Below are 14,923 nucleotides of genomic sequence, written 5' to 3' on the forward strand. Positions count from 1 at the left end.
TCAAAGGACCCCCCCCCTTTCGTCCGCTGTGGTCCCTGTTTGTTTTGGCGCCTCATATGCTAATGAGCCGATTCGGTTCAACTAGGCGGGGACCTGAATTTGTCCTGGGCGCGGTTATCTTCTCCCTGGCTGCGAGCACATCCAATCAGAGCGCCCCACTCTTAGCCAGGGAGAAGGAGCTCAAGTTCTCATGGGAGAAGGAGCTGCGATTCTCGCGCCTAGTTGAACCGAATAGCCTCCTTAGCATATGAGGTGCCAAAATAAACGGGGACCACAGCGGACGAAAGGGAGGGTCCTTTCAGATTTACAGAAGACAGGGCAACAGAAATAGATGGTGCCAATACAAGTTGGCAGGGACAGCAGTACCACAGTGCAGCACAAAATACTTCCCCGGAAGCCTTTGTAATACTCCAGAGTAGTATTACCATTCCTACATCCTGCTACTGTCTCTAATGGGCTAACAATAATGTCATCTTTGTATTTATTCCAGGTCCATTACACTGTGCATTTCTATTATTGCTATGTAACTGTTATTTGTTGTATTATATGTTATATGCCGGGTTCACCAGCAGGTGGCACCGTATATGGCAGAGAGATCTTTAGATAGAATGGAACTTACCATTCCATTCTCTCCCTTTTGGGCAGAAGTGGGCTACCAAGGGAGGGCTGCAGGATGTTTTCAGTCAGTCTGAGTTCAGTCTAGTCTTGAGTTGGAAAGAGTGGAGGGTCACCCTGACTCCTTACAGATTTACAGACAGTCACAAGGGGGTCAACAGCCAAAGGCACCCCACTCTGGAGGTACCAGACCAGCCCTAAAGTCCAGCAACCAGACTAAAGCGGAGTTTAGCACAGCAGAGAGATAAAGCAGAATATTTGTTTGCCTGCCAGTTTATGCCAAAACCTGCTGGAACCAAGAGAAACATCACTTCTTGTGTGGATGCAAGTTGATTTAAGTAAAGCTGTTGAACTTTATAAAAGTCTGGACTCGACTATTTCTCCACTTCCACCATTACTCTCCCCTTTATTGCTTGGGGGGGGAGGGGTCGATGGTATCCAGGTAGGAGCACCGTGAGACACACAGAGAATTATTGAGGCACCACACCACTCAGCATTCTGATAAACGTGGGACACGATCGGCCCTGGGGGGCGGCACGTTGCACTTGTCCCTCTTTGGTAGCCATCGATAGCTGCCATATTCTGTACTCCTCCTTCCCTTATTGTCTCTAATTAAGGTATGGAGCTGTGGGCTTCGAGGGTGAAATACAGCCACAGTACCAAGCCAACCCTACCTTTAGCATTCTGCCTGGACTTCCTCTAATGATGACCCCTATAGTGCCCCAGGTAGTATGTATCCAGCCAGCAGCAGTGAGGAGGGTTCTGGTGGTCCTATAGGCATCGACCCACCGGGAAAATTCCTTGTAATGTCTATGGCCAATCCACCCCTGATGGGAGATGAGCCGAGAAGCTAGAACATGATTCACCAAAATGTATCAGTAATTTCTTATAGATTTCCAGGACATCCAATGAAATGGAAAGGTAGCCGTGCATCTGATATCAATTATTGAGATACCTGCTAAAATACCCTTTATATCCAGATACAAATTATAATGCACCCTACATTTGTTAAATACTATAAGCAGAGATATAGAAAAGATGAAGGACACGCAGAGGATACAATCACACACAAGGGACTTACTGATCGCCTCTTGAACTGGGCACATGAGGTCACAGAAGACCAGAATGAGCTGAGATGTGGCGTTCCTGACATCGCAGAATATGCCATCATAGAAAAGGATTTAAAATGGGTGTCCGCCATCATAACATATAGGTAAGGTCAAAAAAAAAATTTTATACTGTCAAGCAAATTACTGACTTTCCTCCATGGTGGGGCTTAGAGTAACCAATGTATATGCATTTTGTTAATATTTGGTCCTCAATATTAGATTTTGACTGTGTGATGACCAACCAGTATACAAGGACACAGTCTGATTGTGTAAACTCTAAATAATCTCAGGAATTTGACCAAGATTTATTTATTTTTCTTCCGTGACATATATTTCATGATATGGTATAGCACACTGTAATTATTCTGAGATCCTCACATGATGATGATGACTTTTGCGCTGTGTAGGATAGTTAGCTACACCCCAGATCTGCCACCAGCTGATGTGGATCGGAACATACGAGAAGCCTTGAAAGTGTGGAGCAAGGTGACCCCGCTCCAATTTATACAGCTTCGTAGTGGAGATGCTGACTTGATGATCTTCTTTGCTGACAAAGGTAAACAGTTTGTGTAAATGTGCAGAATGATTCCTATAAATGTATATTAATAATGAGAGCATGTGCTTTATCCATCTCCAGAACATGGGGATTTCTTCCCTTTCGATGGTCCTAGAGGAGTGCTGGCTCACGCCTTTCCTCCTGGTGAGCACTTGGGTGGCGATGTTCATTTTGATGATGATGAAACATGGACAGTGGATTCAGAAGGTACAAGTTTCATTTTTGCCAACTTACACGCAGAGGAGTAATTTAAAGGGCATCTGTCAGCAGTTCTGTCCCTATGACACTGACTGACCTGTTACATGTGCACTTGGCAGCTGATGGCATCTGTGTTGGTCCCATGTTCATATACGCCTCTCCACTTTGATTGACAGGACCAGACAGTGAACACGTGATCACGCCTGTCCCTGTCAATCAAAGTGGAGAGGGCGTCACAGTTGCAGAGAGAGCAGGGCCTCTAGGTGTAATGGCAACGCCCCCATTGCTCCTAGAGGCTCATTTGCATATATTAAAACATAATATTTCTCAGCAATGCGGGCACATATGAACATAGGATCTACACAGATGCCTTCAGCTGCCAAGAGCACATGTAACAGGTCAGCCAGTGTCATAGGTACAAATCTGCCAACAGATGCCCTTAAAAACTCCTGGGCCCTAAAGCAAGTTCTCTAACAGCCCCCTCTCCCACCTGCCATGTGTGATTTTTTTTTATTGGTGTCTTCTTATGTAGCAGAGGGACCTTCAGGCCCCTTCAGGCATCAGGAAATGGTTTGTCTGGTGCCTCTGCACCCCATATAGATACTCCCTAGCTTATACATATTAGAAGCATTCCTTTATCAACAACATGGAAATATTTCCAAGTGGTGCTCACTATACAATAACCTGTGTTGAGTTACTTGCCATTTTAGCCTTTTTTTTTTTATAGCCAAATATATTATTGAGACTGAGGTTTTTCCTCCTCATTCCATTACAAGGGCAACCATGGGTTGGTGGCTTTGGATCGTGCCCACAATGCAGGAGGCAATATGCCCTCCCTTCAAGTGTCTACATATGTACCACATCTCATGTTTTTCCATTAGGCACTTTAGAGGCTAGAGATAGTATACTTGTAATAGTTCTAAATGTCTAGATTGGTTTGGAGTTAATATCTAATATTTCTGGGGTCTAGGCTGGTGAAGGGCTTTATTGGGTTTAGCGCTCTGCTAGTTATGGGTAACCATTCAATAGCCCTTGAAATCCTGGGTGGGTTAGATGTTTATTCATAATATTGCTGGGAGTTTTGGATGGTAAAAAGTTTAGGGGGGTCTAGAGCTAAAATGTCCATATAATTTCACGTCATTATAGGTGTTTTCCCAGATTTTTTAATATTGGCAGAGAGCAGGGAGCAGTATATAATAAAGAAGAAAACCATATTCACGTTTTAAGTGTCCCACTGCTCCGATTGCCACTGGAGCTGCTTATCCTGGCCCAGGTAAAGACCAGTACAGAACATGTAGTACCATACAGTGGAGAGGCACTGTGAGACAGCCAATAATACCGGAAGCGAGCAGTTCTTTGGAGGAAACCCACCAACATAACAGAGTTGAAGTTGTTTTATGCAGGACTAATTACCAGGACTATTACCGAAAGCTTTTAGTTGCAGCTATTCCTGCACAAGGAGGTCACGCCAGATATTGAAAGCAAAGGTTGACATACTTTTGCTACTCACAACCGTGGTATTGGATCATTTTTGTTGTAAATAAATGACCAAGTCTAATATTTTTGACTCATTTGTTTGCTTTGGTTATCTTTATCTACTTTTAGGACTTGTGTGAAATTCTGATGTAGCTTTATGTCAAAATTATGCAGAATTATAGAAAATTCTGAAGGGTTCACAAACTTTCAAGCACCATTGTACATCCTACAGACAGTAACTGAGATGTCTACACGGACTTTAGAAAGAACGTCCTTCCACCTGACATGAGGAGGAGATGGCTGGAATGACAGTGGTGTGGCAACCTCCTGTAGTCCATGCAGACATTAGTGTGGCCACATATGGACTGAAAGAGTATGGGAGTCATTGGTTTGTCACTTTCCTAGGTTATATTTGTCAATGAATTCCATTTTGTATGAAATATTCTTGATTATAGTCACCTTCTCCATAGGGTATAATGGAGAATGTTTCAGTGTCTTGATGGCTTCATGATGCATACCCATGTTCAACGTCAACAGTTTAAAGACATCTTCGGATCATCCGAGAAGCCTAAATGTTACCTACTTCCCAATGAGTCACCCCCATCATATTTCAACCCTATGTATATCAGAGCTTACACTTTGTATGTAACATTTCTTTACCTCCTCCTTGCAGACTGTAACTTGTTCTCAGTGGCTGTGCATGAATTTGGACACACAATGGGACTGGCACACTCCAGCAATCCTTATGCTCTTATGTACCCCATCTACAATTACTTGACTTCAGAAAACTTCACCCTTCCTGCCGATGATATCCTGGGCATACAGGAACTGTATGGTAAAGGTCACATTTATGTGTATTCCCTATTCCCATTCCCGATAATTGCCTGCTCTCCAGTGGAGGTGAGAGCTGCAGTTACATGCAGCAATCATCTCCTATGTATAGGGATGGGTGATCAATACTCTGATCGCTCATCCACATAAAGATTCATTGTTGCTGGGTAACAGATCCCTGTTTACACAGGACAATCATCTGCCCAGAAATGATGATTTTGGTTTTCACATCAAAGATTCTTTCATCTGATTAACAAGCATTTGCTCATTTATTGAGTGATCGACAGCTCCTTTACACAGGACAATTATTAGGAACGAGCATTCCTAGGAACACCCCTTCCCGTTAATTGCCCCGCTCATCGGCACATGTAAAGGGACCTTAAGCAGGGTTACTTAGAAAGATTATTAAAGCTTATTCATTTTGTTTTCCTTAGGGTCCATTCACACGTCCGCAACTATTTTGCAGACCGCACATGGCCGGCACTATAATAGAAATGCCTTTTCTTGTCCGTGTGTGCGGACAAGAATAGGACATGTTAAAAAAATTTGCGGGGCCGCGGAACAGAAGTGCGGATGCGGACAGCACACAAAATTGCAAACAGATACAGACCCATTTTGCGGATGTGTGAATGGATCCTTATTGTGGTGGTGGGTTGGTGTAGCATATTATCAGCCAGCCTAAACTTTCTTGTTTCTTAAGTCCTCTTTATATGGACAATCACTAAAATAAAGTGGCCTAAATGGGAGGAAATGCTCAAAACCCCAAATCCCATTTAGGCCACTTTAGTATAGTGATTTTTCTTTATATGTATGGAATGTGCCATTGCGCAATGCTGGTAACATTCTAGTGCGCCTGGTAGCCTGTGTCACATGACCTATTATAGGTGGGGCTTGCAGCCCTATTCCTTCTCCCACTGCATGAGTGATGTCACTATGGAGGTATGTGGGAGCTTGGCTGTAAGTTAGATCTTAGCACCATTTAGACCATGTTCACACACCATAGGTAGTCTAGTGGTAGGACACATGCCACACTCAGATACCTTGACGGTGGTGCAAAAGGGCTCCGATGTGTTCCTGACAGGAATACATTGGCTAAAGTCTCAGTTTTTAACATCAGCCTGAGGGATTAGTCAGTGTTGTCGTACTCTTTATATGGACCATTGATTGGGCAACTAGTGTAAATGAGTCTTCCTAGAAACGCTCGTTCCTGATAATTGCTCTGTGTAAAGGTGCTGCCGATTACACGATGAACAAGCAAGTGCTCATTCATAAAGTGAAGGTATGGCTGTTGCAATTACCTAAATCTTCTTTTGTGGGCAGCAGATCATGCTGTGTTAACATGGATCTGCTTCCCAGAAAGAAGAACATGTATAGGGATGAGCAATAGTGGTAGTGATTGCTTCTCTCTATACTGAGGAGGTGATTACTGTATGTAAATGCAGCTCTCACCTCCTCTGACGAGCAGGCAATTATTGTGAACATATAAGGCTAATTTTGCCTATTCAAGGTCTCCATTCAAGTGACTGATGACCCAGAGGGTCAAGACAAAACTGTAGTTAGGGACATGCTGAGGTCATGCCAGTCAGAGTATGTGCAGTCCAATAAACAATCTGAGATCAAGGCAGGCAGCTCAGTGTCAGTACAGAGATGAGGCAGAGGTCAGTTCAGGCAGAGTCAAATCCGGAAACCAGGCAGAAATCAGTACATGGGTAGACAAACATAGAGTTCCTCACTAATAGTTGCTAAACCAAACAACCCTAATGGTATATTGGTGATAGTGTATGCTCCCCTGCTTCTCCTTATCTGTACTTTGGTTTCAGGTTCCAGACCTTCAAGTGTTATAACTCCCACAATCTGCAGCCAGGAGGTACCGATTGATGCCATGGCACATTGGGAAGAAGGCATCATTATATTTAAAGACAGGTATGACATGTTGTAACCTTCTTGCTATTATTTTTTTCAAGACCATCCAAACCAATGTGAGGTTGACAGAAGAGGTAGTTGACCTTAAATGGGTTGTCCAGGATTTTGATATTGATGGCCGATTCATAGGATAGGCCATCAATATAATTGGCATGGGTTTGACACTTCGCACGTCCATTATTCAGCTGTTACCTTGCAGCACCGGTCCCAGAAGTTGGCACCAGAACTACACAGCTAGCAGAGATGGTAACTGCAGCACAACTCCCATTGAAGTGAACGGTAACCGGCCCTGTCCACTACAAAATGGATTGAGCTATGTAGTTCCGGCCCTGGATCAACCTGGTAATAGCTGATCAGTGGGGATGCAAGGAGTTGGACCCCCACAATCTCATATTGATGGCCTATCATAAGAATAGGCCACCTATATTAAAATCTTGGACACGGAGCCTCCCTTTTTAATGCATATTGAGGTAATGGATGGAGGCATTCTAACCAGGACCTAGCAACGAATAGAGTCGTGAACTGCATCAAGTGTAAGTCTATTAATATCAGTAGTAGCCCATTGGTTTGTCACATGTAAGGGCAATGCAGGAAAAAGAGGCATTCCCTTAATTATTAACCTCCCCCCTCCCCAGCAAAACTCCCATGTGATCAGCTTTGTATGTTCTATTCTAGTATGACTTTGTTTTACTGTATATTTTCTGGTAGACATGTGTGGTATCACCATCCAATGTTGCCTGAACATAAGGCAATCGTAACAACTTCACTGTGGGAAGACGTTCCTGATTTCATAGATGCCGCCTATAATTACCCAGAAAAGGATAACATTTTGTTATTTAAAGGTGAGTGTAGGTTTGCAACCAATATAATTAATGGGGTTGTCCATGAGTAGAAAAGGGGTCTGCTGTTTTTTTCTGAAACAGCTCTACACTTGCCCAACAGGTCAACCACATTTAAGTGAGTGGTACTGAGCTTCAATACAAGACACAGCGTATAGACAGGAGTGGTCCTGTTTCTGGAAAGAAAAAAATAAATTATTTTCTAATTCTGGACAACCCCTTTAAACCAGACATGGACTGATATTGGTGTCTTATATCCTTACTGAACCTATAACCTATGAACCATGACCTACCTTTAGGGAGACAGTTCTGGTCTGTCAATGGATCCAATCTGAAAGTTGAAGGACCTGGAGATATTGGTGACTTTGGCTTCCCTGGGTCTGTGATGAGAATAGATGCTGCTGTCCATGATGGAGAGAAAGGAAAAACCTTATTTTTTACAGGAGACCTGTGTTGGAGGTATGTTGTGCCAGAAGGAATTCAATTTGCTTGTTACATTGCTTATGCCTGACTATTGCCTCTCTTAACCACAGTTGTGAAATACATGTCAATAACAAAGAACTAGCTCTTACTCCACATTATATTTCTTCTTACATTTTATGATATATCTAAACAGAACTTCTAAATTCCACCAAAAAAACTCAGCCTTCTGGACTGAAAAAATGCTAACTCAAGGTTACCTCAGGCTCATGGATCTTGGTGCAAAACCCTCTGTGCTTGCCAAACTTCTTTCAACAGGTCTAAAAAGCGCACACCTCTTTTTCGGCCCTTTCGGAGTTCCCCCAGGCCGAAGCGGCCAGCCGACAAATCTGACCCAGAGCGGAAGCGCAAGCCATCTTTTAAGCCTGGCCCTCCCTGGCATCCTTGCCAGCAGGGCCCCAAGCCCTATACCCCAAGTCCTCCTCTGCATGACATGTGGTCTCTGACGCCCCCCAATCGAGTGGTAGGTCATCTTCATATGTTCCAGCATGTCTGGCTAGCTTACATCTCGGATGCCTAAGTACAAGAAGTCATCTCAGAGGGTTACAAACTGGAGGTCCGGCCCCGTTTTTTTCGCTCATCCCCCCTGCCTCTCCCTCCGCTGGCCATTCCTTTTTTCAGGCTATTCTCACCCTTCTGCGGCAGGGAGTGATTGTTCCGGTTCTGCTTCAAGACCGTTTTCACGGATTCTACTCCAATTTCTTTGTGGTCCCCAAAAAGGAGGGTACGGTCGATCCCATCCTAGACCTCAAAGGCCTCAACTGCTTCCTTTGGCTCTGCTGTTTCCGGATGGAGTCCCTGCGATCGGTCATTGCACACATGGACCCGGGGGAGTACCTGTCCTCAATAGACATCAAGGACGCTTACCTCCATGTTCCCATCTGCGTCAGTCACCAGATATATCTTTGGTTCGCAGTGGGACCTTTTAATTACCAGTTTGTGGCCCTCCCGTTCGGTCTTGCCACAGCTCCCATGGTCTTTACCAAGCTTCTGGCCTCAGTCATGGCTCTGCTTCATGCCAGGGGGATAGTGGCGATTCCGTACTTGGTTGATATCCTGATCAAGGGTCCGTCATTCCGGACAACGGTGGACAGCCTATGCATTGTCCGGGACACCCTGGAATGCTTCGGGTGGGTTCTGAACCTTTCAAAGTAATGTCTTCACCCATCTCGACAGCTGATGTTTCTGGGCATGCTGTTCGACACCAATCGGGCCAAGATATTCTTGCTCCCGGACAAACTCTCCACACTCGTCAGATCCTCTCCTTAGCCTCTTCCCATTCGCCAGTGCATGAGGGCTCTGGGCTACATGGTATCTTGCTTCGAAGCAGTGCCCTACGCGCAGTTCCATACCAAGGCTCTTCAGCAGCACATTCTGACCATTTGGGACCATTCCCCGACCTCCCTGGATCGAATCATTCGTCTCCCTGCCCCGACGCGCCGAGACCTTCGGTGGTGGTTGAAGTTTCCGATGCAGACATTGGGCCGCTCTTTCCTTCCCCTCCACTGGATAGTGTTGACAACGGACGCCAGCCTCCGGGGCTGGTGGGGAGTTCTGGACAATCTCTCGGTCCAGGGCACCTGGTCCCGCAAGGAACGCTTCATTCCGATCAATATTCTAGAATTGCGGGCGATTCGTCTCTCTCTGGTTCATTGGATGGTTCGTCTCCGGGGGTGTCCAGTTCGGGTTCAATCCGACAACTACACGGCAGTCGCATATCTAAATCACCAGGTCGGCACTCGGAGCCCCGCAGCCATGTCGGAAGCAGCGCTCATCCTTTCCTAGGCGGAGAACCATGTTCCAGCTCTGTCAGCAGTTTATATCCCCCGGCATCGACAACTGGGTCGCCGACTTTCTCAGCCGAGAGAGACTCGATCCCGGCGAATGGGCTCTGCATCCACAGGTCTTTCTCGCGATCTGCGAACGATGGGGCCGGCTGGATGTGTATTTCATGGCCTCCGCTTCAACCGCAAGGTAGAGAACTTTGTCGCAAGGTCCAAGGATCCACTGGCTCGGGCGTCGGACGCCCTTGTGATCCTGTGGACGCAGTTTTCTCACGTGTTCCCTCCTCTTCCACTCATTCGCGTCTTCTCCTGAAAATCAGGTCCGAAGGTCTGCCCGTCATTCTCGTGGCCCCGGACTGGCCACGCAGAGTATGGCACGCATCCCTAGTCTCCCTCCTCGCCGATGAACCCTGGCGTCTTCCCCTCTGGGAGGACCTCTTGTCGCAGGACCCAATCTTCCACCCGAATTTAGGGTCGCTACAATTAACGGCATGGCTATTGAAGCCGCCGTACTAAGGGCTCGGTGTTTCTCGGATGCTGTTGTCCAGACCATGATTCGGGCTAGGAAGCCGTCGTCCTCCCAGATCTATCACTGTACCTGGAAGTTCTACTTTAGTTGGTGTGAACGCCACCAGTTGTCTCCCATTCGGTTCTCGTTGCCGCGACTCTTGTCTTTCCTGCAGTCGGGCATATACTTGGGGCTGGCTCTTAGTTCCCTCAAAGGGCAAGTTTCATCCCTTTCCATTCTTTTTCAGCGGAACTTGGCTTCGCTCTCTGCAGTTCAGACCCTTCTGCAGGGGGTGGCGCATGCTGCACCCCCTTATCAGCCTCCGTTGAATCCTTGGGACCTTAATCTGGTGCTCAGCGCTCTCCAGGCCTCTCCGTTTGAGCCTTTACAGTTGGTGTCCCTTTGCTTCCTGTCCTACAAGGTGGCCTTTTTGGTGGCAGTCATTTCCATCCATAGGGTGTCGGAACTAGCGGCTCTTTCCTGTCGGTCGCCCTTCCTTATCATCCATCAGGACAAGGTAGTCCTTCGCCCTGTCCAGTCCTTCCTTCTGAAGGTCGTGTCGGCATTCCATCTCAATGTGGAGATCATTCTCCCTTCCTTTTGTCTTGCCCCGTCTCATCCTTGTGAGCAGTTGCTCCACACTCTGGATTTGGTTTGGGCCGTTCGCTTCTATCTGTCTCAGACGTCCTCTTTCCGATGGACGTATTCACTATTCGTCGTTCCAGAGGGACCCAGACAAGGGCTGGCTGCGTCCAAAGTTTCCATTTCCCGATGGATTTCTTTGGCCATTGTGGAAGCGTACCTGATCAGTGACCGGGCTCCACCCTTCCGGATTACTGCTTATTCTGCTCGGGCAGTGGGAGCCTCTTGGGCAGTACATCATGTGGCTTCGGCCCTTCAGGTGTGCAGGGCGGCTACCTGGTCGTCTTTGCACACCTTTTCCATCTTCTGATGCTTTTCTGGGGCGTAGAGTTTTGCAGACGGCTGTGCTCTGATTGGCTGGAGGGCTTCTTCGTCTATGGCCCACCCCTGGGACTGCTCTGTAACGTCCCACAGTCAAGCCTGTGTCCCCCAATGATACGGATGAGAAAACTAGATTTGTGAACTTACTATAAAATCTCTTCCGTTCATTGGGGGACACAGCTCCCACCCATTCTCTCTGGTTACGGGCCTCGTTGTAGCCTGCATGATTCTGGGTTTGTACATTGTTTGGTTTTCCTGTTTTTCCTTTTGCTTCTCCTACTGTTATGATCGAACCCTAACTGATGTCTCTTTGAAGAAACCTGGAAGTCATAGTAATGGGACATTTTTCTGCTTCTTAGCAATGACCAAATTTTGCTCTAGCCCTATGGTATGCACATAGAACTTAATATTTGATATATGTTTTAAATATAATATTTTCTCTGGTGTTTGCTTAGTTACGATGAGCAACAAAGACAGATGGACAGCGGGTTTCCGGTACTGCTGGAGTCACAGTTCCCTGGTGTTGGAAATAAAGTGGATGCAGCCTATATGCATGAGAACGGTCAGTGATACACTATAACCGGGGGAGACAAGACATGATGGGACATATGTACGAAAGTGTTATGTTTTTAAAATTTTAGCCCATGTACTGAAAATGTACACAATTATGGAGATTTACCCAAATATTCTATTATTTAAAGGAATTGAATATGATATCTACAGTGTGATGGATAACACTATTAATGATAATCTTTTCTCCTACAGGGAACATCTATTTTTATCATGGAGATGCACAGATTGAGTATGACCCAAGGATCTGCCATGTTTCAGATGTCAGGGAAGAATTCTCTGCCTTGTGTTAAGACATAATTATGGATGCTGTGCAACAAGTATAAGTGATCAAATCACACTATGTATATTATATTAAAATATATTGACTCCCCCCCCCCTTGTTCTATAAAGACAAATATTTTCTGCGAAACCACTAAAGCTCGGAGACCAATGGAATATTTAGAGAAAAGTGGCTTCATAGCAAAACTCAAAATGGGGCATACATCATGGTACTGGTACTTGCAAAATAGTTTCTTGTTGTTTAAGTGTTATTTAAATGTGTTGTATTACCTATATTGTTTTGTATGGATAAATCAGGGTTAACAGTCCTGACTCTGCCCTTGTATGAAGCTGGGAGATGGACTTAGGTCCACCTCTAGTTCATTCTAGTGTTAGCTGAGAAAGAGAGAGGAACTACATGTGTTCACTCCTCAAATGACTAGGTTTGAGTCCCAGAAAATCACTGAGATCGTCATCCCTTGCAGGGCTGCGTCAAGCCTTTTTTTGTCTTCCTTACAATAAGGTATATGAGATATTTGCAAGAAAGCTATCTTCACTTTACAGTACTCCAGTAAAATAGAGAAAGAACGAACTAGAAGGTCCAGAATCTGTATGGCCTAACAATGGGGTCAGACAGTTAGGTATTTGCTTTTTAAGGCTGATAGAGACTTTAATGCAGTGAGAGGAACATTGCTAAAACACCTTTCACTCCTGAACACATTCCTGGCCAACCGAATCTCATTCCTGTACCCCTCAACTGGGAATTACAGACAAGTTTGCAAGAGCCTTATTGCCATCCTTAGATTCTGCAGAGAAAGGCTTTGCTGAGATACAGGGAAGGGGTACTACAACCCCTATCATTGCTCATATCCATAAATTGCGATCAGGGAAGATTTGCACTGTGAATTGTTTGGAAATGTGTTTGATAACGTTGGATGTACTACAATTCCGATTCTGCACTTTATTAAACAGAGACTTGTCTATTTCCTACAATTGGCTTGGTTACTGACTCCAGCACTCCAGTGCCACTGAACCCACATCTCCTGCCTTCCACCAGTACAACACTCATAACACCAGGGGCACCCCAACTACCATCAGGCAGGAGCCCCAACATCAGGGTGTGCCCCGAGGGAAGAAAGGGTGTGCCCTCCTGTCAGCCCTTGGGAGCATCGGTGTGAGGATTGCCACTGTGAATAAATGTTGCCGACAGAGCCACTACCACTTACTGTACATCCTCCCCCTATTTCTCTGGGGCTTGCAGAAAATGGACCCACCATCCCAGAATAAGAGTGTGTGGGCCCCTTTCCATCTCTTGTAGGATGCACTGCTGTATTGGGGTACCATAGGACCATCCGAGGAAATTACCCTAAGGGACCATCATACAGAGAATATGTGCATGTTTTAAGGGGGCTACACCCTCTATAGCTGCCAGCCAAACACTTGTTAGGGCATTAACTCTCCCATCCCCATATACTTCAAGTGTGCATGTGTTTTCAGGGGCGGCTTATCTCTCTTGAGAACAAAAGGATTAAGCATGTAAAATTCACCATGTCTGAGCCTTCTTTTGGCTGGCATCTGTCAGGGGAGAGATGGACCTCCACCATACCCATGAGGTAGTCCTCCGGCCCTGATTCTCTCCAATCAGTCCACCCAGTTTTTGATATATTCATATATTCCTAGGAGGAATAAAAGAGGAACAGCATCACACATCGTTCTAAGAAAAGATGCTCCAGAATTATTATTTCATAGGGCATACAAGTATCTACTTAAAAAAGACATGTCAGGAGAGCAGACAGGTCCTCTTTGAGGTGGACCAAAGCGGTAGGAGAAAAGATGATCTTCAGGTTCATTTTCTCCTCTCTCTCTCTAGTTTTTAGTTTTTGTCTGTGGAGATGTGAAGCTCTGTGCAGATTCAGATCAGTGGTGGAGGGGAATAATCTTAAATGGAGTTAGGGTCTACCCTTTTTGACTGTTACTGGAGTGATCCTAGTGACTTTTTGTCATTGTTCTTGCAGAAGGAAGATCTTTTCAGGAGTAATACAATCACTGCTTTATTAAACGGTTATCCCATGATTGCTGTAAAAAATGAAAATCAGACATCATACAGTACATGACAGTCTCTTTCTAACAAAGCTAGTACCAGCCCTGTACCTCACATGGATCCAGAGATCTCCACATTCATTGCTCTGCTAGATTTATATCAAGCTGGCAGCTCAAGGGGAGTGTCTTCTCTGCTGCAGCTAAGGGGGCGTGTCTCAGCTCTACCTATCACAGCTCAGGAGGCTTGTCCATGCTCTCCCTATCACAGCTCAGGGGGCGTGTCCATTCTGCTACAGCTCTCCCTATCACAACAACAGGAGGCTGTTGACGGGTGAAACTGAGCATGTACGACCATCTCAGTGAGCCGGACAAAGAAATAAGAAAAAGAACAAACAGGAGGTGGCGCTATACAGATACATTTTATTGAATAAGTCACTGACTATTCTAAATGTTTACTTACATGCAATTACAAAAGTATTCAGATCCAGGTGCTGGTTTGAAAACTGTAGAATAGAATAACCCTCTGCAACTTCGGCCAACAACTATTCCTCTGGATCCCCCCATAGATGTGTTCTTAATAGGTAGAGAGGAGGAAGCCTCTGCCAGACTCCTTTGGTTGCGGCTTATCCCCTTAGAGAAAAAAAGCCAATTGCCCAATCCTTCAGTAGGTGGGTAGTAACGCTAAAAACACTGAGGCAGATTCATCTAATGCATATGGCTACCTTTAGCCGCTACCATTTCTGAAGGCGCTTTTCAAAACCATACCTAGG

At 45.5% G+C, this 14,923-nt stretch overlaps 1 protein-coding gene across 1 annotated transcript; it reads left to right on the forward strand.

Annotated features, from left to right (window-relative positions):
- Positions 1 to 1,607: 1,607 nt before the first annotated feature.
- On the forward strand, positions 1,608 to 12,145 carry LOC120994011 (collagenase 3-like). Its single transcript, XM_040422472.1, has 9 exons — positions 1,608 to 1,828; positions 2,132 to 2,280; positions 2,362 to 2,487; positions 4,628 to 4,789; positions 6,606 to 6,708; positions 7,417 to 7,550; positions 7,847 to 8,006; positions 11,738 to 11,844; positions 12,048 to 12,145. Exons 1-9 carry the CDS (start codon positions 1,608 to 1,610, stop codon positions 12,143 to 12,145), a joined length of 1,260 nt encoding a protein of 419 aa, XP_040278406.1.
- Positions 12,146 to 14,923: the final 2,778 nt, after the last annotated feature.

This window comes from Bufo bufo, chromosome 3 (genome assembly GCF_905171765.1).
Source record: "Bufo bufo chromosome 3, aBufBuf1.1, whole genome shotgun sequence".
In the NCBI taxonomy this organism is placed as follows: Eukaryota; Metazoa; Chordata; class Amphibia; order Anura; family Bufonidae; genus Bufo; species Bufo bufo.

What these genes read in the sequence shown, in the direction of transcription:
- LOC120994011 (XM_040422472.1), top strand. Translation starts at nt 1,608, where the DNA reads ATGCACCCTACATTTGTTAAATACTATAAGCAGAGATATAGAAAAGAT. An exon ending in ATCATTATATTTAAAGACAG is followed by an intron (nt 6,709 to 7,416) that starts GTATGACATGTT and finishes ATTTTCTGGTAG; the next exon opens with ACATGTGTGGTATCACCATC. An exon ending in AGCCTATATGCATGAGAACG is followed by an intron (nt 11,845 to 12,047) that starts GTCAGTGATACA and finishes TTTCTCCTACAG; the next exon opens with GGAACATCTATTTTTATCAT.